At 40.6% G+C, this 24,894-nt stretch overlaps 1 protein-coding gene across 2 annotated transcripts in view; it reads left to right on the forward strand.

Annotated features, from left to right (window-relative positions):
- Positions 1-1,416: 1,416 nt before the first annotated feature.
- Positions 1,417-24,894, forward strand: part of GEMIN8 (gem nuclear organelle associated protein 8) — a 28,944-nt gene continuing 5,466 nt past the window's right edge. Inside the window, exons 1-4 of one of the 2 annotated variants that reach the window (XM_074153615.1) lie at positions 1,417-1,567; positions 2,363-2,414; positions 6,110-6,146; positions 8,893-9,319. In XM_074153615.1, the coding sequence (XP_074009716.1) occupies positions 6,144-6,146; positions 8,893-9,319 (430 nt within the window). In that variant the 5' untranslated portion in view covers positions 1,417-1,567; positions 2,363-2,414; positions 6,110-6,143. The remainder of the gene's footprint in view (positions 1,568-2,362; positions 2,415-6,109; positions 6,147-8,892; positions 9,320-24,894) is intronic. The other variant, XM_074153623.1, reaches the window with a different exon arrangement.

A 24,894-nucleotide genomic window follows, 5' to 3' on the forward strand; every position in this document is an offset into this window, starting at 1 on the left:
CTGTTCTGATTTGAACATTCAAAAGATTTGGTTAGTAAGTAATGGTTGGCTTGCTTGGTTTTTTGTTTGGTTTGTTTTGGGTTTTTTTGCATCTGTATTCATCATCGAGAAACTTGGAGAAGCTAGCTATGCTAGCATGTTGAGAGGTGCATTAGAGGATCTTTCTCATCTGAAGCGTTCATAGAGCAGGTAACAAAACAGAGAAATTGAGCAACAGCAGATCTGCAGGGCCAGAGAGTATTTCCCCAAGAGTTCTGAAAGGAACACAAAATTGAATTAATCCTGAATTATTCTTGAATAAGTTACATCAGTTAAAGTTCTCAGCACAAGAGCACAAGCTAACTTGACAACATCAGTAAAACAGGGTCCTAATAAGATCTGAAGATCTTATGAACTATTAAATCTGATGCCCATCACTGGCAAATTAGTACAAATTACTTCAAAGAATAACTTCAGTATATCTATGGGAGATAAATGTAGATACTTGCTATATGAAGGAGACTCAATATGTGTGTTCTTTAAAGTGAAATCATGTTTCACAATGTTTTTTTTTAATTCAAGCAGGTAACAAAGGGAAATTGTCTCAATATGGCCTACTGGGATTTTCAGCAGGCAAGCAGCTGAGTTAGCACACCAGGAGAGCTGAAAGATGGGAATAAAATGTGAGTTTCTTGTACTGGAAGTATTAATTAAAAGCAAGGGAAGTAGAGAGGAGAAATCCCCATTAGCTCTGATGGTGGGAGAAGAGCTCTAGGGGAGCCCTCCCTGCCAGGATCGGTGGCAGGAGCCATGCTAGCCCTGCACAGCCCATCCATGAGTTGCCCAGAGAAGGGCTGGGATGATGGGGTGGCATGGCCTGGTGAAGGTACTCTGCCATTCAGCACACTAAAGCTGAGGGTTCTACCGAACATGAGGAAACACAGAACAACATTACGGCACCAAATAATAGCAGGTCAATATAACATAGATACTGTGAAATGCTACACAAGGGAAAAAGCAATCCCTGCTCCCCTGGCCATGACAGGCCCTGGGATGGGCTGCCCACACACAGTCCCGTGAAAACACTAGCCTAGTAGTGGTACAGAACCTGAACAGAAAGTTTAGAAATTAATTGGGGAAAAACATAATACTCAGAGGATAAAGTATGACAGTGCCACCCACCACAGCACACCCAAGTTTTGAGCGACGATTCGGCCTATTGAGTACTGTACACGCTCTGGGACTGGCGCAGGTGCCGAGGGGACAGACGGAGCGGCAGGAGCTCGCAGCACCGTTTCTCTGAGGGGAAGGCGGCTACGCGGGGCCCCTCTCTCCCCGAAGGAGACAATTGCGGTGTCGGGAATCCATGGCAGCCCTCGGGGACTCGAACCCCCACCGTACTCTCCCCGCATCCCCACAAGATGGCGCCGCGGGACCGGGGAGGGACCGGGCGGAAGCGGCAGGAGGAAGCTCCGCTCGCTGGGCCGCACCGCGCCGGGCCCGTTCTTGCCGGACAGGAGCAACGGAGGAAGTACCGGAGGCGGTTCCGCTCGGCTCCTCTCGCCTTTCAGAGTCCCAGGCTTCCCGGGTGGGTGCGGGGACGGCGGTGCCGTGGCGCAGGGTACGGCTCAGGCCTCCCGCCTCTCTGGGCCGCGGCGGGACGGCTGAGGGAGGGACAGCCGGGGCGAGCGGGAAGTCGAGTAGCTCGGGAGGGAGTTTTGCTTTCGGAGCCCGGGCGTGGGCGGAGTGGCGGCGTTTATGGGATGCAGATCGGTTGTACGGGCTCGGGGCTTTTCCTTTCCTCTGCAAAATGTCGGCCCCCGGCCCGAGGCGGGGGTGCGGGAGCTCGTGCTCAGGCGCCCTCCATGTGCTGGGGCTTGGGGCTTGGGGCTGGGGTGAACCCGGGCGTGAGGGCTTGTTTTCCTGCCACCCCGTAGATTTAATGATTTGTCCTGTTTGGCAGAGGCGAGAAGCTGCTCATCGGTTTTGTGATTGGGGCGATGCTTACAGGAATTTTGCCTTTCAAAGCAACAGTCTAAAAGTTTCATCCACTTCCTCGTTTATGACTAAATTGACAAGCCATATACAAAATGTAAGCTAACTGGGGGTACTAATAATTGTACAGCCTTTAGCACTTCACTTTTGACCTCTGATTTTGGGCCCAAAACAGCTTTTGGGTTTGTGTCCTGCATCTCAGAGAAGACCTTCTTTTTGGGAACAGCAGTGGATTACACTCTGTCAGGCTCTGCTCAGCTCAGCCGTAATACATATGCTGAAGATTGATCTGCATGCTTTCTGTGCAGGTCTAGTGGTTAAATGTGGATTGGCCCTGCAATGAACATAATTTTGTCTTACATGTAATTTGTTTCCCTTCCATTCGCAGGAATTGCTACTATTGGCGTAAGGACATTGGTGTGAAAACATCACAGTGGTAGGTAGGTCTTCATAGCTCAACTGACTCTCATGTTGGGATGACAACCAGCCATAACTGTATGCTAAGTACTGGACAGGTCTTCTGTTAACAGCCATTCACAAACAACAATGCAGTGTGTAGTGTTGGGAATTTTTACTTTTTCTTATTTTTAATACTTATACTGCCAACTGTCTCAGCAATCACAGGCTTAAATTTCTGCGTGACTGTAACTAGGGCACTTCAGTATTAAAGTTAACATCATACACCATCAATGCACAGTATTAATCTGAAGCACAAAGTCTCAAAACACTTTTCAGACATTCTGCACCAAGAGTAAGAATTAGAAGTATAAAATGAAATAGGTGTTTGTGGGAAGATGCACACTATTGATGTTGTTACATGGCATGCTTTTCTTACTGAACTCTTCAGATATTTTTAAAGAATATGCAGTAGGGTGAGCTCAAAATACACAGCAAATTGGTGTTTAACACCTTAAATTGTGAAACGTACTGCCATTGGTTGTTGTGGAAGCACTTAGTATTCATGGGTTCAGAGAAATGACACATTCTGGCTTTAAATGCCAAAAGCAGTTTGGAGCTGAAAAAAAGTATCTGAACTGCCACTTGCTGAAATCAGGAGAAATGTACCTAGAAAAGCAATTCCTGTGTGCATACTCTAGTGTTATATTTTACTCAGCATCTCTTACTACCTGTTGCCAGAAACTGGATACTGAGGTAGGGACGTCTCTGGCCTGACTGAAGAACACTTCTTACAGGCTAAAGGAGCAGGGACAAAAGCAGCAGTGGGCAAAGGATGTGGTCAGCTGACTGTTGTTTTGGGCATTTTTGATTTAAACATAGTTTGCTTTTTCAGGAAAGCTTTTTTTTTATAATCATAAAAATTTTATAAAAATAAATGTTGCTGAAATCTGCTGAATTTATTGAAACTTCACCTTCCTTTAATACCATATTATATTTTAACATTAATACTATCCAACAGGCTAATTAATCTTTTGCTCATCGGTGTTCTGAATAAAGCTAAACCCTCCTTATTCTATCATTGGTAGGTCTTTCTGAGCTGTACGTGTCACCTCCAGTATGGCAGCCATGTGATAGCACTATATCCAGCACACCACTAGAGGGCTTTGCTCACAGAGTATGAATTACATTACCAAGTTATAAAAAACACTATTTCATGGTTGTGTCTCACAATATGACAGACATTGTCCCAACTTATTTTGATTCCAATGGAATTAAATGCTGTCATTGCTTTGATCAGATTTATTTATTTTCACTAATGCTTACTTGCCTCAAGTTGGTAAGGAGGCAGGCGTGTGTTGTTTTTTTTTTTGAAAGGGAGTACATCCATATTTAATTATCAGTAGGGAAATATTTTAAAGCTCAGAAAAGGAAGTAATAACATTTACCAAAAAGTAACTTTTCCATCATTAATGACAATAGTCAAACAAATGTCTTTCTCATTTTAAATTCTGCATTTGCTGGTAAGTTTCATATTTTCAGTTGCTTCCATATTTTATTTTTAAAAGTATAAATTACAGAAGTAGAGTTATCGCATGTATTTTCTGCTTCTTGACATGTTTCATATTTTATGTAGTTTGTTTTCGAATATTTATTCAGCTGAAAGTAAAACAAACTCATTCTTCAATTTATGGTCCCAGCTTGCAACATCATTATACTCTGCTTTATATTTGTAGTCTAATGTTTCATAAATAATTTATGAAGATAATTAAAGTTCCTATGTTTGGCAAAACAGGTTTTTCATATTCAGTAAACTAGTGTAGTTGGATAGTTTTGCCAGGGTTTTTCCGCTCCTGCCCCTTCAGAGAGCATGTGTACAGGTTGCTATTAATAATAAAGTGTCAGACTTCACTTTAAAAACTGTGTTTACATTATGCTCTGAATCTGATTTCTATTTATGCTGAAGGTAGTTCAAAGAATCTTTTGTCATGTAGGAATTAGAGTGAACATGAAAACGAAATACACGTACTTTTTCTGAAGTGGAAAATGGAAGAATCGGCTACTGTGGGCTTAGGTTTTTAAGTATGAGAAAAAGACAGTATGGCAACCTTGACGGTATCCAGATGAATACGGCAAAGGGACAAAAAGTACATGTGTATGTCATGAGAGTGGAGATAAAAGTTTTGAAGAGGGCTAGCGTGGGAAATGAGATGTTTGAAGTGAACAAGCAGGGACAGCCCAAGAGTCTTTTATGTATGAGTGAGTTTTGAGTGTCACAAGTGACTACAGTGTTTTACAGTGACCTCAACACTGCGTTTTCTTCTTCCTCCCAAGCGGGAAGGAGAAAATACAATGGATTCACGCACTTTGGTTGCCGCATGCCGGATCCTGTAATCCTTTGCTTACATGAGTTGTCCCGTTGATTGCACTGGGACTGCTCATGTATGTAGGGCTTTTTGTAGATAGGTTGGTGGAACCAAGGGTTTATGGGTTGTTTATGGGTTTGAGCTTGGTGTTGGCTTTGCAAAGGACAATAATTTGCCTTTGTGGTAGCTGCATGATTTCCATTTTCTTTGAACACGGCACATCCCTGTTCTCCTTCATGCAATATGGCTTATCTTAAGAGGCAAAAGTTGCTGTTTAATCAGCATTGCTAAGTCTGAGGTACATACAACTGGTGTATGTACTGTATTCATATGCATTTTGAAAAATCCTAGTTTTATGCTGGTATAAATCTACAACAGTACTAAGAGCTGTCTTGGCTATATTCCAGCGTTGCTGGGCATAGCATTTGACTATGTCTTAGAGGTAGCAATGGTAGTTTAGTGTACTGAGTTTCTGTTACCTTTCACTGGTAGTCACCTAACATAAAGTTCAAGTTGTGGGTGAGACCATCAGGAAGAATATGCAGACGAAACAGCTAACGTCTTAATATAATAAAATAGTTGTCAGATAGGGAGGGGATTCAGAATATTTCTCAGTGATTCATGCTGGTAAATGACACTGAAAATGACGGTAATTTTGAATCCTGCCTAATAGCTGTAGATACTTTGTTCTCCCTCTCTCCACCCCTCCCTTTTTTTTTCCTCTCTCCAGTTGCCCCTCTTCCTTTAGCCTGTACCTCACATTTAAAAAATGTGATTGCAACCTGAATTGGCTTGTGTTTTATGGGAGGAAGGATCAGATGTCTGAAAAAAAGAGAAATAAAGTGAAAAAGGGATTGTATGTGGTTATAAGTGTACTATAGTTTTAGAAAGAAACCTTGCTACTTGAATGGAGTCAAGATGGGTTTAATTATTTTATGGTAATTGCTTCTTTTATAGATGTCCCTATGCAGACAGCACTAAAAAGCAAGAACAGTGTGTTTCATTTAAGTTTATGATTTTTTTTTTGGCATTAATTTGGAAAATAAGGGTTGTAGAAGCATAAAGTGTGAGAGAAAATAGGGAAAAAAAAGTTTAGTGGGGAAAAAAAGTGTTCAGTCCCAGCATTTTAGGCTGCATTGTATAGAAGGCTCCTTTTTAACCTTCTTCTTCTAGCAGAGAATTTTCAGGAATGGGATTTTTACTGATGCTGATAAAAAACTATAAATGAGAGACTTCAACTAGCCACAACAGAGAAGGAATATTTAATCGCTGTAGGCCCTAGTACTCAAGTTTAAGAAAAATGTATTCAGTGCTTGTGACCATCTTAATACATATATTTTTATGAATTAAAAAGCTACTGTTTTCATTTCTAGTTCACCTTCATCACCAGAACAGACTCCACGAGAGATGGTAAGTGGTCTTTATGGGTTTCTGTGTGCTAACTTAGTCACATTTTATATGCAAAATGCATATAAACACTTTTATTGAACTGCCAGTGCAGACATGTAAAAATTAGATGTGAAAGTAGCTAAATGGCTTTGAAAATAGAATTCACATTACAACAGTGAGTGATTTGTCTACTCCTGGGAAGACTCCAGAGACATAACAGGAAAATAACAGAGGACTCCAATCATTTTCTTTAGATTTATAGCTTTTGTTTCCTTGAGGAAATCTCTTATTTCCATTTATTCTGCAGCTGAAAAAGCACAGACATAGAATTAAGTCAGGCTTTAAAGTGTTCCTTTCCCTTTTCCACCCCAATGTAAAACATTTCTGTAATTTCTTTTTTAACAGATGTATTTTTAATTTTCAAATGTAAAAGGGGTCTTCAAGGGTCACTTTCAACAAAAAAGTCACAAAAAGTAGTTGGACAGGCACCAGCATCACAGTTCTGTCTACATGAACTAGCTTTTTGTCTTCCTTTCCCCTAAATTAACAACTGGAGCTAGTCAGCTAGACAAATCAGCCAGATGGATTCCAGAGCTTTCAGTAAAGTCATCAAGGCCCTTTTTAGAAACATTTTAGAAGAACTGGAGATAATTTTTGTGCTTTAAAAGAATATGGTGTCTTCTTTGGAAATAGATGAAATGTAGGAGATACCTACTTTTGTCAAGCTTCATGATGTTTCAAAACTAGATTTCTAGGTAGTGGAAAAAATATACAAAATGTTCTAAAAGTAACCTGCGAATGTATCAGATTTGACAAGAGGACATTCTCTTCTGACTGCTAAAGGATGAGGAGTCAGTGTGACATTCTTAAGCAAAGCAAGAACAGTAAATAAAACATTGTTCATCCTAGCTTTTAGGTGGCTGGATGATTAAGAATTAAGAAATTCCATATGGAAGGCAGATGCTTTTCTTGCACCCACTCATGTTAGGAATAAATCTTCTGAAATGCATGGTCTTGTAGCAGTGTAGTGTTAGACCAAGAGAAGAATCACAATGAAGTTTCACCTCCATGAATTTTTACTTTTCAGGAAAGATAATTTGTCTGGTCCTTTAAATCGCATAGGTGATCTCCACAGCCCTTCACAAATAGGGCAGAATTTTTGATCAGAAATTCTTAAGGAATGAAAGTTTGTTGTAGTGGGTTTTCTTTACGGACTCTACTAGCCAGAGGTGTTTTGTTTCTGAGAGCACTTACCAATAAGCTTAAAAAGACGTCACATTTGTGGATCTCATATGGGATAATGGGCTCAATTTTGCAGAAAGAGGGAAACATGAGAGTTACAATTATTATTCCAAACTCTCTAGCATTTGCATTATTGCCTGAGAACCAGAAAGTGAAAACAAATGTAAGTAAATGAAATTAACCTCACTTGATATTATTAGCATGAAATGGAAAGTATTTCTTAGGTTTGTTTTTTCTGTTTTGTTTTGGTTTTCCAGAGGATCATTCCTTTAAGGCTACAGAATGGTGCCAGTGCAGATAGACATGCTTAAAGAAACACTTTTGTCTTGTATGCCCTCTTTAAAAAAAAAAAAATAATAATAAAGGACTGCAAACATCACATTCGTCTCTGAAAACCTCAGCTAATCTTGCCATAGTTTTAAGTGTTTGCCAAAACACGGCTTAATTAAAATTCTTCCAATTTAAAGTACAGGCATTCTGGTTTGGCCCAGATAAAATATTTTGTGAGGAAATTAAGATGTGGAGGAAATAAAAAAACATTTGCTATTTGTCTTACTTGTTCTAGGCTCTAGTTTACTCTATGGCCTTCTCTTAAGATCCTCTATTATCCCCTCTTTTTGAGAATAGGATGAAAAGAGAAATGAAGTGGCCTGTAGGAAGAAGGCTTAAGGCTAGAGAGACTGTAGGGCTTTGTAGTTGCTGTTGAAATCTGAACAGCAGGAAACTGTTTTTTCAGGAAAACTAAGATTAGCTGGAAGACAGGAGAAGGTGTGTTACAGTATGTTTCATTCTATAGAATTATTTTTCCATATATTTTATCAGTGGTACTTTATTACCTCTTTTCATATGTTGGTTGCTGATGAGTACAAAAGGGGGGTTTACTGGCAGCTTGCACTGGGCTAAATACAGTCTTGTTTTTGATGGAGGCCATGATGGATATATGAACTTGGCTGAATTGCCATTTGACCTTTTCTGAGAAACTTATTTTGGCAGGCAGATGGAGGAAATATGTTACTGGATAAAATGAATGCCTTTGTTTAATGTGGAGGAATTTTAATCTCTTGTGTTTTCTGTCTGCGGATTTGGAAATCAGGTGTAGGTTGTAATGCATACACCGTGGAATGATTCAGTTTTTGCAACTCACATGAGTGGCCAAGGAAATGTGGAACATATCCGCACAGCAATTCCTCTAAAAAGAACCGATTCCTACTGTAGGAGCACAAACACTTTGAAAATTCTTTCTGGACGCTACAACTTCTCTACTACTAATTCTTCATTGGTGGTTGAGTTCATGCAAAAGCAATTTCTTTTCAGAGCAATGAAGTGTAGTGCGCTTGCACTGTGTTAATAGCAGCCCTTCTCTTTTAGTTCTATATGGTTTATCATAGGAAAAGGATAACTAATGATTAAAAGGCAGACTTTGTGCTTGTGTTCATAGTGTTTCTCCCTTCAGTTACCATTTGTTTTCTCTTTTTTACAATTTTTTTTTCTTGGTGTTCTTTCCCCCTCCTTTTTTTGGCCACAGGCAGACACGGAGCCATGGTATTGTCAGAAAGTGTATGCAAGATACTGGAAGCACTATGACTTAGCCATGCGCTGGATGCATAGACACCAGAAAGCCTACAGGAAAGCCATGGAGTCCTTTTATCACCTACCATGGCATCCTTCTGCAGCCTCTCCAAGTGGCCGCTACTCAGATTGGGATGGGAATGATCTCCCACACACCCACAACACTTCTTCCGGCTATAGCCCACATGGCAGAGCTCAGTACTGTGGGGGAGCTCAGCAGTACACAGATGCCCACCAAGGGAGGGAGGATGCTGACGGGGACTCTGAAATGGAGGAGGACTCTGAGTCTGAAGGGGAGATAGAATATGACTTAAGTAACATGGAAATCACAGAGGAGCTTCGGCAGTTTTTTGCACAGACAGAGAGGCATCGGGAAGAACTGCGTAAGTCCATGCTTGTTCTGTGTTTTCTGATATTTGGTGGCCATAGCGTTGAGTGATGGATGGCTTCAACATTCACAGGTTTTCTAACAATTCACGGAAATAGGTACTAAAAATGAGCAAGCCAAACAGAATGATGCAGGCAAAACTGATGGGTGTATTTAAGTATCATTCCTTAGACATGTGTCAGAAAATGTTTGAAGTTTTTTCATTGAGAGAGAGAGAGAGCATGATTCTCCTCTTTGACTGCAAAGAGGAGAATAACGCACTTGTCCAGAAGCCGATATTCATTTTCAGTGCTGAAGGAAAAACTCCAGAATTTTTATGGTTAAATCTAGTTAACATGCTATATGTCTGAGAGGGGAACCTAGAGGAAGTGCTTTACTACATCACTAAACCCTAGAGTAAGCCTCAATGTATTTTATAACACAGAGCAGCCATTTTGTTTGTTATTCTTTGGCTAATCCAACAGTAAAATTCCATGAATGTTTTTTTCTCCCCGTGCATCCCTAGGGTACTCTTCATTCTGTACCATACTCAAAGTTTCTCTTTATTTTGCATCTTGATTTGGACGCAAGTCCTTAAGCAGGGAGTATAAGCTAAAGGCTTAAGATTTTTGTCAGTTCTTGATCTTCAGAGGTATTGGTCATCTTTGTTTCTGTGAAATCCTTAAAAGAAATAAAAGATTATATTGTACTTAGTGACACTTTACTTCATATACAAATGTGGCAGGCAAATTTATTATCTGTTTTAAGAAAGCAGCATGATGAAAACAACTTTTTCCACATGACTCCAATAGGAAATACCCAGAATGAATGTTTAATAGAGCTTTCTCTTCTTTCTTTGAAAGAGGGAAATGTTGTAAATATGCATAATAAAGGCAATGATTAGGAGGGGGAGATAAAAATCATGTTATTTTAAGTTCTTTGATCAGAAGGCAACCAGTGAGCTGAGACACCTGAGCTTAACTTCACACTTCCCATCAGTATGACGCACACACAGTTGCTCTAGTTAGCAGAGGAAGGTGAGTTGAAGTGCTCAGTGGTAGTGCCTGACATCATCCCTTTCTCATCATGCTTTTGTAGAATCAGCTTGGTGTTCTCTGTTGAAACGTTCCTCTAATGAGATACGGGATGCTTTAAGATGCTTGGCTACTTCTAGAAATGCAATACATGTTCCGTGGATTTATTTTGTCTTGATGGTTAGTGATGTTTAAAGGTGTGCAAGTGATTAAAGTGGTATCCTAGAAATTGGAAAATCTGGGCTCCAAGACGTTCTGTCGCGGATATCCTATATGACCTTGGTGTAGCTATTTAATCTCTTCCTGACCCTTCACTGGCTGCTCTTGCTAAAAATATGATTTGATTCTTTATGATGAGCTGGTGAATCGGGAAGAAGTTTGTACTCAGAATACAGATTTTACTTTTGTTCCTTCCACCACAGTGGTGCTCGGTACCTTTTGGAATAATTAGGTCTCTGCTGTGTGCCATGCACTAGCTTAGTTCTGGGTAAGTGGAAATCCATTCGCTTCAGCAGCAATATTTCAGATCTTCGTGCAAATTTAAGCAGAATCTGGTCTTTAGTTACTGCATGCCTGTTTCCTTAATAGTTTCCATGATAAAGTGATCATAAAGTGATCATGGTGATAAAGTGATCATAGAATCATAGAATGGTTAGAGTTAGAACGGGCCTTAAAGATCATCTAGTTCCAACTCCCCTGCCATGGGCAGGGACACCTCCACTAGAGCAGGTTGCTCAAAGCCCCATCCAGCCTGGCCTTAAACACTTCCAGGGATGGGACATCCACAAATTCTCTGGGCAACCTGTTCCAGTGCTTCACCATCCTCACAGTAAAGAATTTCTTCCTAATATCTAATGTAAATCTCCCCTCTTCCAATTTAAAACCATTACCCCTTGTCCTATCACTACACTTCCTGACAAAGAGTCCCTCTCCAGCTCTCCTCTAGCCTCCCTTCAGATATTGGAAGGCTGCTATGAGGTCTCCCTGGAGCCTTCTCTTCTCCAGGCTGAACAACCCCAGCTCTCCCAGTCTGTCTTCATAGGGGAGGTGCTCCATCCCTCTGATCATCTTCGTGGCTCTCTGCTGGACCCATTCCAACAGGTCCATGTCCTTCCTGTGTTGAGGACTCCAAATCTGGACACAGTATTATAGGTGGGGTCTCACGAGCACAGAGTAGAATGGTAGAATCACCTCCTGCGACCTGCTGGCCACACTTCTTTTGATGCAGCCCAGGATGCAGTTGACTTTCTAGGCTGCCAGTGCACATTGCCGGCTCATGTTGAGCTTCTCATCCACCAACACCCCCAAATCCTTCTCGTCAGGGCTGCTCTCTAGCCGTAATAATCGTCTGTAATTCCTCAAAACATGAGAAAGTAAACAAGTACTTGATTTAATTGAAATTTAAAAGTGTCACAGAACTCTTGGGTGAACAGTGCTATCTAAATGCTAATTTTGTAAGTAATTAAAAATATGGTATGAACTTGTTCAGAAGTAATTTTTTCTTGCATAGTGGGGGGAAAAGGAAAATAGAATATATTTTTAAGTCTGAAGTTTCTCAAAAGAAGAAATGTAAGCAGCAGGAGGAGGGGGAAATCATTTCCCTGATGGTGTGGAAATGAGCTGGTGTGGAGACCGTGTTGAAGGCAGTACCGCTGTACTTTATGAGGTAGTGTTATTTATTTTCCTGCATGCTGCTTCTGAACAAAATGAAATTTAGGAGTTCATTAAGCTGCAATCCATAATGACACTGTCATGCTAAGTCTTTCATACTATGCTGAAGAATGATTGTTGTTCTGTATTGATGCTCAAGAAGATGGAGGTAATGCATCCACAAAGGAAACCCGCGGTTACTTAAGTATTTCCTCTCTGATACCTTTTCCTTTTAATCCCAAACCGTATGTCCTGGGTGGCCCCCCTACCTTAGGGCAGTTTTGTATAGAAACTTGGGCACTATAAGGCTCAGTAATGCCTGAAATTCAGGCATCCATTTCTGGAAGAGACATTTGTAATGTTGAGGTAAGAGTTTTAATTTTCTCTATATTGAATGAGTATGTCTGGGTATGTCAAAGCACAATACCAATAGTGACCTTGGTGATCAGGTGAATTATAAGCCAGCTGTTAGGAAATGTTAAGGGAAAGGCTGTGTCTCATATTTTCTTTCTCTGGCATAAATAAGGGGCTCCAGGTGGCATTCACAGCCTTGGACCACTGCACCTTGAGATGCATTTGGTAGAAGACACCTGGGTTGCTCTTCTTTTAAAATGAACGCTATGCTAGGGTTTGATATATGTTTATTGCAACTTACTGAACTGTGAGGCACATGGGAAAAGAAGAGCAGGACAAATAGAAAGGGGAATCTGGCACATAAAGAAGGGGATACTTGTATAGAGGGTGTAGGTCTCATTTATCTTTGAGAAGGATGACTTCCACTAGTCTGGTGTTTTATAAGCCCTACAAAATTAGGAAATACTACACCGCATCGATGAGCTGTTTTGGACATGCTTAATGGGAGTCCTGATTTACCAAGTATGATTTACTGGTTCCCACACATGATCCATGTCTCATCAACATGTAGAAGGATAATCAAATGGACTAAAACGAATCCTAGCTGATGTCAGACTCTTCACTTCTAATGCCTGATCCAGAGTCTGCTGGAAGTAAACGTGATCACAGACATTAGGGGATAGGATCTTGCTAACTTTAACTGTGGGAGACTTAAATAGGCCTGAGATGTAGGTGTGAAAGGCATTTGTGTCTGGATGGTGAAATAGAAATATTAACGCTAGTTGCAAAGGGGAGAGTTTCAAAGATAAGCAAGCCATCATGTCAGACTAAGCGAAGAAGACTTCAGGTTTATTTCATTTTTCAGTGACTGACACAAACTTGAAGAACAACCAGATTCCTAACTTCTGTAGTGATTTTTTTGTTTTGTTTTTTGTTCACAGTGGGCATTTGTAGTGATTGGCTGACTTGCACAGTAAAGCCTTTGAAACTGACAAACTCTGAGCCTTGCTGCATGTTATAACACTTCAGCAGTGATACAGTTGTTCACAAACAAACTCTTTTAAAACAATCTCTTTTTTTGTCTTTGAATTCATGTCAAATTCTTGCTGGTTTTTATATTCATGTCATGTGTTGCAGTCAAGTTATGTGTTCCTGGAATGCCCTGAAGTAATTTTGCTGAGGCTCTATGAACTCACACATATTAATGCACTACAAACTTATCTCGTATTCTAGATATACAGTGCATTTGATTAAAATCCCCTAAAAGCCCTTACAGACAGTTTTAGTTTCTTTCCTCTTCAGTTGTTTCTTCACAGGCAATCATAATTATCTAGTGAATCTATTTTTTAAGGAGTTTTCTTGTCAGGCTGGTCTGTTGTTCTGGTTCTTCATGTAATGGTAATATACTGTGCTTCTTGGGGATGTTTTTAGTTGCATTTAAAAGTCTTCCCTCCGGGTGTTGAAAAGCATGAAGTTATTTTTTAGGTTACCATACCTGTCAGACCTAGGTAGCATAATGAATTCTGCAAGCATCCTCGATGTAAAGGACAGAATACAGTAAGTTACCTCTTTATATCTGCAAGAATTAAAAGGACAAAAACCAAGAAAGGGAGACTCACAAGCCTTACAATTCTGTAACTAGGCTAATTGCACATATTTATTACACTTTTCAGTTTAGCCTTTGAAACGTAGTTTTTTTCTTTGTTCCCTTTTTACATCTAAGAGAAAATGACTACTGTAACTGAGTGAATACAGCATTGCGAGTACATTGAGAACCATTCTGTAGTAGTCAACAGGCAATGAGACAGTGTCCTTTATTTAAAAACAAAGAAAAGCAAAGGAAAGTACCATCATGTCAGTTCATTACTGAAGGATAATAGTCTGTCAGTTGTTAATGCTATGACTAGTTTTTTCCGGTCTCTGTATTGCCCACACATACCCTCCAGCTTTTCCCAAAATAATGTTGTCTCAACTTAAAATTTTCATGCCAGATGGAAAACCTTTAAAAAAGATTGAAAGGAACTGGTGAATGAAGATGTTTGTTTCAAATCTGCAATTTGTAGGTTTTTTCCCTCGGGTTTCTTTTTCTCTGAAAGATGACGGTTGCCACTGCCTCTTCCGTGAAGAGAGAATAATGGAATTTTTCATGTTTTGAATAGTGCCAGGTCCCTGAAGCTTTTGGTTTTAAGACCTATGTTCTTCATCGGAAAGTAGACTTTGATGCAGGTTTTTTGCCACCATCTTTTTCTTTTTTCCTTCGCTTTGGGTAGATGCTGCTTCTCCCTGTTCTTCATCTGTCTATTTCTCCATCAGACTGCAGTTCAAATTCTTACTCTTGGACACCAGCATCTTTTTCATTTCTTATTCCTTACCCTAAACTCTCAAAGCAGTGTGGATGGTGACCTTCCAAATGTCTGCTCAACTTCTTTGGCTTTGTCAGCCTTGTTGTCACATGAACTTTTATCACTATCTTTAGAAGTTGAATTGCTGAAGCTTCTGAGAAATGCCTGTGAAATAAGAGTGCTGTCTGCAATATGTGTGGGTGCTTGAGAGATGCTTTTGAAGCACATTCTTTTGTGAATTGAAGGAGAAATGTGAAAGGCTTTCCTTTTGTACCACATCTCTTCTCTTGATGATTGAACCTTTTATTGTGAAGCAGCAGAATCTTCTCAAGTACACACACTGCGGCCAATGCAGAGGCTGTGTTACTTGGTACTGGAAGCCAACAGCTGAGAAAATGCCTTCTTGCTGGAGAGACAAGGAAAAGTCCCACAGTTTTCACTGCTTTAATATGGACAACTAATTTGTACTTGAAAAATAGAGAATCTGAATTGCATTAGGAGAGTGACAGTTAAGCACAGTTTTATGTCCATTTCATAAGAGACAAGATTATCTTTGTACTAAGAGTACCAATTTGGAACACAGCCATTCCTAGAATATGGAATAGTCAATAAAATGTCCTTGGATCTCCTAGTAGAGACAGAATTTGAGCTTAGAAGACTGTATAGCTTTGCTGTGTGGACCTGTGTCTTTCCTATCAATCCAACACATTTTGCCATGAATGGACATTATGTTGTACAGGTGTACCTGTTGCTACAGGAATTATTGGAAGAGATACACTAGAAAGCCTGAGGTGCTGCTGAGGAAATTGCACTTTCTGTATCACTGGACCAGATACAGAGAGAGATGGACATCCTCTACTGCATGCTTAGTTGATTTCTGTGAAGGTTAATGTATAGAACTGGAAATTATATGTGAAGTCTTTCTTATTTGTTATATGCCTCAGGCTGAGACTTTGACAGCGTTGGCAACCCCGAAAGTAAGGAAGTGCAAGGCCAGGCCTGTTATTTTACTGCTAAGGGATACCCCAGGTTTCAGCTCCTAAGTGGCATCTGAAGACGCTGTGGACCATGCTCCTGTGTGTGTAGCCTGGACAGTCGGGTGGAGCTGGGACCTGGAATGCCTCTGCCCTGTTTGCCAGTGTCTGTACTGGCTCAGTTCTTCCTAAGCGTGTAGTGGAGTACTGGCATTTGAGTTACAGCAGGCTTATAGCTAGGAGCATGGGTAAAGAAGCTCATCTGGTTCAGTGTGAGTGCAGCGTAGACGTTGCTTTAAGGGGAATGCCAAGATGTCAAACACCTCTATTTCCTCTTACGTTTGATGGAAATGAAGAATGCCTCAGTCACTGTCTTAATATGAAAATATGTATTAAACTTTGGAAACCTGTGTTTGAAATTCTCACCCTTTATTTGTGTCTCCAATGTGTTCCTGTTATTATAGTGGAGATAGTACGTACCTCAGGCATCTTGTTGAGAAGCTCAATTTGTTCATATTTATAAGGGATTTTGAATAGCTCAGCAGGAAGTAAGCAAAAGTCTCAGGTGGTAGAAGAATGAACAATATGATCTGAGAAGAGTTGTTCATTCCAGACCTTTTGCTTAACAGTTGATATCATCCCTCTGACCAAAAGGCATTGTGTCGACATCATCTTTACTGAACAAATACAGGATATGACTACCCTTTCTCCCAGAGAGCTGTTATCCCTAAGTTACGCGTGAGTCAGTAAGAGAAGTCTGGTAATCTTGCATTGTTGCTGCTCTTAGTAAATCAATGCTGTGGTAAAATTCCTTCTGACTGGACTTGTCTTGAGGATAAGAGAATAAGATGTGCAGGATGGGGACAGATCACTGCTCCTCTCAGCTGCCTTGTCCCTCACCATCCATGTGATAGATCTGCTTTTGATAGCTGTTTCTTGATAGTTGCTGGTCTCAGAAGGATCCTGTGGAAACAGGTCAGTAGCTTGCTGTCATTTACATGGTCACTTTACTAGCTGTGATGGATTAGCTATTGGAACTTTCTCTTTACAGAGAAAATATAAGCACTTGTTCAGTTTTAGGTCGGACAAGCAGAGTGTCAGTGCCTGTTTTGTGTCCATGTGGTTCCCAAGGCTTAAGGGCATTGATGTGACATACCTGGACGGTGCAAAGCTTCAACAGAGAATCACCAGGCAGACCACATGGCTGAGAGGCCACGTGTGGAGCAAGGAATTCCTCCCCGGTCTTGTTGTTAGAGCCAAAAATAGGTTTTAGAAGGCTGTTTTAGAAGATTGCTTCATATGGGAGCAGTTTGGTGTGGGAAGACGCAGACACTACTTACATGCAGAGCTGGTGCTGGTAATTTTTTGAAGGCAGGTCTGCCTGCTTGCATATGCCATTAGCATCTGCAGCTGCTCTGAGTGGCTCCTCTAGTCTTCATTCTTTGTCCCTGCAGGGGAGCCTGTGAAAGCAGCTGCAGCTGCTGTGGAAAAGAGCAGGTGAGACCATGCTGACAGCCACAGCTCTAGGGAAAAGTGGCATAAAAGCTGCTTTGTACTAATCACTCATCTGGGGCAGTTTGTCTTCACAGTTTATGCACATTTCCATTTCCCCATAAGTTCCATGATTACAGCTTCCATCTAGGTGCCACATGCAATGTTTCTGGATCTCTATATGATTTTACTTAGGAGAGAGCTCTGACTCAGTTCTGTGCTGATAAATCTGAGTTCATCCACCTCTAGCGTGATACTCTCAACCTCATAAGTGGGGAGTGGTGGCATGGGCTATGAGTTAAGCATTTTCTTACACAATGTTTTTTGAGTCTATGTGGTGAAACTGTTGCTGTAGCAAGGATGTTTAAAGTTCCAGGATGTACAGCACTGGCATGATTGTGAAAAGCATTGTGAAGGACCAAGGTGGAAAAGGATGTAATGATGTGTGTTTTCTGTGCTATTTATCTACAAAACCTGCTCAGAATCTACAACAGAGCACGGCAGCAAAATATCTCAAGTGTTACACATTTTAGGTCTCTGTTATAAAGCAAACCTCTTGTACAGTTTTGCTTGGAGACACATAATTTACCACTGCTAATTTTGATGGGGTGGTGTTAGTGCCAAGACTTGGAGGCCCCGTTTTCTTTTCAACATCTCTCACTGTGCCTTGGTTTTATCAGAAGCATCCACATCCATCGTCATTAGGGAAATGTGGGTGCTGTGGAGGCAGAAACAGAGAGTTTGGAGAGTTCTGTCTGCCCGGGTCTTTTCAAAACTCATTTCCTCACGTGCTGAAAGTCAAGTAAGAGAGAGAGAGAAACAGAGGCTGTTAGGCTACCCATCTCAGACTTGAGTGGTCTTTACAGACTTCCATCATGACCTTGAATGTGCCATTTGGGACTAGATCCACAAAAGGTTTTAACACAGCTGGAATTTAGAAACAGATATCCAAAATAATCTTTCTCTTACAACCATGCCTTCCAGGAAGAATGGAGCTAGTCCTTTATACCCAAAGGATGATGCATCTCAAACCCCGAGGTGCAAGGGAACGTTGTCACTCTTATCTTTTCCAGTGGTTGGGTTGAGCACTTGTGCTACCGCCTGATGATCTGCCATGAAGCCCATTCCAAGGAATCTAAAGCACCTCCTGCTCTAGGAATCTTCGTCTATTTTCTTTTTATTTGGACATGTAACACAGGGGTGATAGCACTTCCCTGTTTCTTAGGAAAATAGGGAAGGCTGATATGACAACACATCAAGAAACTGTTGTGCTGCAGGCATACGAAGTACTCAGGACAGATTGATCCAGCTGTTCATTGGTGTCAGAATTGTTACCGGCCCCCAAAATACCCAAACCTGTTTATCTGGATATCAGAGTTTCCCCCTGATATTTTCAAGGACATATGTCTAAGTTGTCAGAACACTGCTCTGCCGTACACTGAAATCATAGAGGCAGTATAAAATGAAGAATAAATCTTAAATGGATATTTGTACTGAAATTAGGTTTGTACTGAAATAAATAACATGGGTGTTATACTATTGATTGTTAGTGTTCCCATTCAGCTGGATAAGAATCTCCTGGGTTTAATCTCATTTGTAGTTGCTGAAGTGGTGGTTGTTGCTCTAAAAGTCAGCTCTGTATTTGCAGAAATTGGAGAAACTTTGCCAAGGAATCTAGGTCTCCAAGGAACATGCTGGGCCTCAGTTTTAATATGGTTGTTCAAATACTAACAAGCCAATGCAGTTCTCTCACTACACAAGCCTTGCAGAGCACCTTCATTTCTAGGTCTGCAATTTCTGGTGTGATTGCTGAGCAGAAGAGTTGGAGAACTTGCTTTAAAATTCAACAGTTGTCATTGCTTTGGGATTTCTGGCCACTGGTATGGTGTCACGGAGGCTGAAAAATTGTCTAAGAGTCCAGACTATGGAGACTGCGTCATGTGTTGACACATCAGTGGAGGAGGTGGTGAGGTGGTAGATGGCAGAACATCTGGCTGGCTTTGGAGGAGTGCAGGAGGAAGTATCTAGCTTTTTCTGATCTCTAATTTCTCGGTAGGTAAAGCTGGTGATGTGTAGTTATTTTCATTCCCTGCTTTTGCATTCTTCCTTTGCCATTAGTTACCGGGCTAGATGGGCTTTTAGTCTGATGGCTCTCTTCATGTGAAGTGTTCTCGCCACCGTATCACTTAAACACTTCCTTCATGTGTGAATTACCCCATTGAAGTGACAGAAGGGGAGGCATGGAGCTCCCACTTGCTAAGAAGTACAGCTTAACTTGCTGAAGGGCAGGATGCCAGCTGCTTTTTTGAAAGGAGGCAGCGCTCAGACTTCTACTCCAGCAGCCGACTCTGGAATTATTTCTAATGTCAAACATTTCCCTTTTGTGGAAGGTACAGTAGATGCACATCTGCAGGTTTTCTCTAGCATATTTGCCCAGTATTTTTTTTGTTGTGTTTTTAATAGTGGGCATAGCAATTACCGTCATGCATTTAAGTATGTTTCATTTAATTTACTAGAATGGTGAAATGAGCAATGAGAAACTCAAGAGGTCAGAGGTAAACTAAGTTTCTAAAGCTACGTCTCAGCCCTTTCTTTCACAAGTTGTGATACATTTTGCTGATTCCTTTACTTTGACTCTCTTTCCAGATGGCTTTTTCAAAATCATTGGTCAGGCAGCACACTAGTTACTAACAGCATGGAAAAAATGCATATTTACTTGCTGAAATTAATTTTGTCTGGATCAGCAATTGTTATTTAATTCCGCATCTCTGCAGTAATACTAACTTACGGACCTGCCAGCTGACTGAAAGATCAGTTCATAGCCTGAGTATGCTTCCTTGCAGAAAGTCAACGACGTGATTACAGGTTGCTCTCAAAATTTTTTTTCGAATGTTTTTTATGAAGTTGCAGATTTCCCTCCATATATTACTGAGTCTCATGTGATACAATAAAACAAAGTTGAATTCAGCAGCGTAGTAGTCTGTGGCTGGAGTCAAGAAAGAAATTTCAATGTAAAGTTCGAATGTGTGAGTTTGATTTAGAAGACGGGTGCAGGCTACTTCCTCTATTTGTTTTTTTCTTTTGCCCGAAAGCACCAAACTTCCAGTATTATTTAGCTGTCTAGCGCTCTGTACATCATAGAACACCTTCTTCCAAGTGGATGTGCTTAATTTCTATTCAGGGCACATATCAAAAATAATTGCAAAACTGATGTTTCTTCAATGTGCTGGTTTGCTTTTAAAGAAGTACTTTAAATTTGAGCATTTCCTTGCTCGGTCTCCTCTGCCTGTGCCACATATGTATGTGTATTTATGGATACAGTTATATATAGATTTAAGTAATCCTTCTGTTTACTCTAGCACTGGTGTCTTTGTCTGGCGTCAGCATTGTTGCCATCAGCGACAGATTGGAGTTGATTTGGGGGATGGGAGCGCAGAGTCAGCTGGTCTGTATTTAATCTTATTGCTGTAGACTTGATCCTTACTGGAGGCAGCTGCCAGTGCCTGATCCTGTACTCATTTCTAAGCAGTGGTAGGTCAGCAACTTCCTGGCTGTTTAATTCTGTCAGATGGCACAAGCGTACAGTCTGGCCACCTTGGTGTCTCTGGTGAGATACGGACCCTGGGTTAAGCCTGGCTTGCCTGTGTGTTTTATATCCTAGATGCACATGTAACCGATTATGAATGACATGTAGAGCATTCAGATTCCTAGAGCAGGCTTTCGCTTGGGGTTCCACTGGGCTGGCTGGTTGCTTCATCTTTGATTGTTTCAGTTCGTTTTCTGGTTAGGGATAAGAATATCCCTTCTTAAGGGTTTCATTGTGGCAGGTAATAGAAGAAAATAAAAGAAAGGTGATTTGTTGTTTAGCTGGGCAGTAACCAGTGTTGCCTACTGCTAGTGTAAACATAGTCGTGAAGGCTTGTATTGTTTCTATCTAGGATCTTTGGCAGTTTGTTTTGGAGACCACAAGACAATCCTTCTTGGTTTTTAATCCTATTTCTAAAACAGAAATCGGCTCCTTTATTCTCCAGTTAACTGTGTAACTTTGTGCCAGTTACTTAACCCACAGATTTTGAAATAATGTGAGATAATTAATTCTTTAAAACTCTCTGTCAGGTAGGAAAGCATTAGACTCATTTTCCAGATTCATTGCAGTGGGGCATGTGGCTAATTAACTTGAGAGTGATACATAGCATGCAATAGCAAACCTTGAAGTGGAACACGTTGGTTCTAACTTTACTTCCTGGCTTTTGATTAATTTTAATTTCAAAGTTTCTCTCCGCGTGCTGTCTTGGGAAGTCATATTGCCCTGTTTCTACAGAGCTGCCCTCTGTAAAATGTGTAGAAAATCTGTATCATAGTGGAAGAGAAGGTATCAAACTGAGTACTTCAGATTTGCAAAATCTATTTGCTGTCTGCTTAGGCAGCCTGTTGCAACTGTGTCTTTCTTGGGGAGCTGCTCTCTTGCCTTAGACTATTTCCTGCTTTTACCAGTAGATTTTCAGTCGGGTTGTGCTTCAATGAGCACTTGTCAGTACCAAAGCCAGTTTAAGCAATTTAGAAAGAACTAGCTAGAAAGAACTAGCCATTCACTGCTACTCCAGTGCTCCCTTTAGTTCAGCACATGTGGTGTCAAGACCACCAGGATTAAATATAACTTGTTGGGGTTGCTTGGGGTTTTTTTTGTAGGATTCATTGTGAGGTCTCTTAGACGATTGTAGTGGCATCCTTGAGGGGCCTGGGGGCTGGAGCGTGCAGCTCAGGGAGAAGGAGAGGAGCAGAAACTGCATAAGCTGGTTTTGTAACTGAGGAAAGAAAAATGTCCATGGAACTATGGTTTCAGACGGCCACAAGCCTGCCAAGGAATCACATCTGCTCTTACTTCAAAGCCTGTAACAGAACATTTTCTTTTTTCTTGAGAATATTGCATTGCTTGTAGATATATGTGGTGAAGTATTAAATTTCTTTTAACTCGTTCCCTCCTCAGCTAGCAGATGGAAAACTTGTCAGTGAAGATACTTGGGGTTTTAATACCTTCAGCATTTGTGGTAGTTCTCTTTCATGGTAGTTGTGAGTTTGGTGACTGAGAGCTTATCATTGCAGGCAATTGCCCCCCAAAAAAGACACTTTTATTCCAAATTACTGTTTTCAAGCCAGCTATGGCATTTGATTTTTCTGCATAGGTTGGACTGCTGCTGTGTTAAGATACGGCCTGGCAGTCTCCACGTCTTTGAAGATCAGACTTCTGCAGTTAAAAATGGGAGGGGAGAAGTTACATTGTGTCTCTGTAATCCTTTTGTTGCAGTTTTTGCAAGCACAAGTTTTTAAAGTTAAGAAAATAAAACCCAGGTCTGTTTTCCCTAAGACAACTTGCAGCTAGAGTTCATTCTGCTATAAAATCATCACTCTCTTCTTCCAGTACGTTTCCATAATTTCTGTAGGTTGCTTAGTGTTCCAAAGTAACCCTCCACCAAGCAAGTCTGTGCTGTTTTCGGCAACCCAGAATATTTTATCTTTATAGACATGGGGTAAATCACAATTGTTTGTATCTCACAGCATCCCACTGATGGAAACTCTTGTCCTGCAAAGCTTTGCACTTGTTAAAGATTAATGCTTGAGATGTCAACCCTCTGGAAATCTAGAGCTCTGTAGAAATTAAACTCCTTGAATATCCTGTTTACAAATCCTCAGTTTTAAATCCTTATTTTGTTGGAATTTCTTTGGGCAAAGATTTTGGTGTTTCCCATTGTATGCCTGGTTCATGCAAGTATAGGCATAATAAAATGGCCTGATGCTCTCACTTCAGAAAAACTCTCACGTAAGTTTATGGTAAAGGTATTTAGCTTTTCTAGGGAGATGAAGAAGCTGGCATTTTGCATCGAGAAGCATGTGTGGGCAGAGTATTTAACACAGCAGATAGGCTTGTGGGAAGTGGCATTCAAAGAGAGAACTAGGAGTTTTTAATCAGTAGAAATGGGTTGTGTTTTTAACTCTGTTAGTGTGGGCTGCTCAAGATTAGCTCAGGTAGCATTTAAGATGATGAGAAAGCTCAGAAAGTGCACATGCAGCAGTAACAGAAAATCATTCATCATTTGAAATAAGCAGGCAAATATGTGAATAGGGGTATAGGTCAGTCTGAAATCATGGAAAATAAAAATCAGATCAAGGCTAGAGAAAGCGTAATATTTCCTTGAAGAATAATATGCAAATTAAGCAAGGAACTGAAAGTCAGTAAAGGCCATTTGATACTTAAGGGGAGCAAGCCTTTGGTCTCTTGCTGTAACTGCCGTCGTGTGGGGCAGAGTCCAGGAAAACAGCAGACTGCAGAGCGTGTGCACCTAGAGAACTGTGGAGAACTGCATATAAGAAACGCTGTCAGATTGTACATGATCACTGCCTACAGTGAGCTACGGCTTGGATGTATAAATATTAAGAGCTAAAAATGGGACAAGAAACCACACAATGCTGGGTATGAATCTTTCATTAAAAATCCAACACAGACAATTATCCTCCCTACTTTTATCTTCTTTTAATGTTGAAAAGCCTCTCCATGGAGGCTTCTCTCCAAATAAGGGAATTTATTTGGGTTTTGGTTTTGAGGTTGTTTTTTTCTTTAATAAGAAAAGGATGAATTCCAGAGAGGATGATTTTTTTTTAATTATTTTTTTTTTATTACTACTTAAGCTTCTGAAAGGATATTGCAGAGAAAGAAGAGCAAAGTAGATCAAACTTACGGAAAGTATATGACGTTCTCCTTTTTATAAAATAAAAGAAACAAGACATCTGAGTTTCTAAAGGCCTGTGGGGAAAATAACTTACATCTTGAAGGGCTTAGGTCATAGTTTTGCTGAAAGTATGTAAGAGGGCGTTTGTGTGCATATGAAGCCCCAAATGTGAATAGTTGCTAGTGAATAGCTAAGATACTGTTTATCCTGCTTTTGGCAGTCCCTGAGAGTGGAGGTAGTTGTCTATATTTTTTCATTTTTCTTTTAATCTGGGATATACTAGATGAAAAGTCATCCATAAAAGGTGGGAAAAGTGCATGGGGGGGATGACACCGGCAGACAGTAACCCAGAACTTTCTGTCAAAAGGACTGGAATCTCTCATGATGTCCCAGGACACAGTATGACTTAGGCAGAGATCTCAGTATTCCTTAAAGGTGAAGAAAAAAGGCTATTTGCTGTGTTTGGAAAAAGATGTCTGAACTGGTTTTGGCCAGTTAATGATGATTTCTCAGCAGAAATGGACTTGGTAGGAGTAAGCGAATTCTGAAAAGAGCTTCAAGGGAGGAAAAGCATCTTTGGGAAGAAATGGAACTGACCAATTCAGAAGCTGTCAGCAATGCTTTTCCTTTGTGCAGGAACCAACTACCACTGCAGCTGCTTGCCTGCCTTGTGAACATTTGCAAAATACTGTTCCATGATTGGGGTAAGCATGCCAGTAGTTGAATGAATATATAAATGCTGTAAAAGAAAGCACATTTATTTCAGTCTGTGTGAAGTGGAAAGAGGAACTACTTAGAATTGTGTAAAAAATTATTTGTTTTACATATATAACTTGGCAGCACAATGACTTACAAATTTGGAGTGTGAAACTCTGATTTGAGAATGAGGTGAGGACTTCATTACTGCAGGCTGGGAATTAGTGTTTTGATAAACCTTGCTACCTAATTCATGGATGAATATTGAGTGCTTGCTTCAGAGAATTTCTGGTTGCCCCTATAGGTTTAGGGCTATAGACAGTTT

This window comes from Numenius arquata, chromosome 1, assembly GCF_964106895.1.
Source record: "Numenius arquata chromosome 1, bNumArq3.hap1.1, whole genome shotgun sequence".
In the NCBI taxonomy this organism is placed as follows: Eukaryota; Metazoa; Chordata; class Aves; order Charadriiformes; family Scolopacidae; genus Numenius; species Numenius arquata.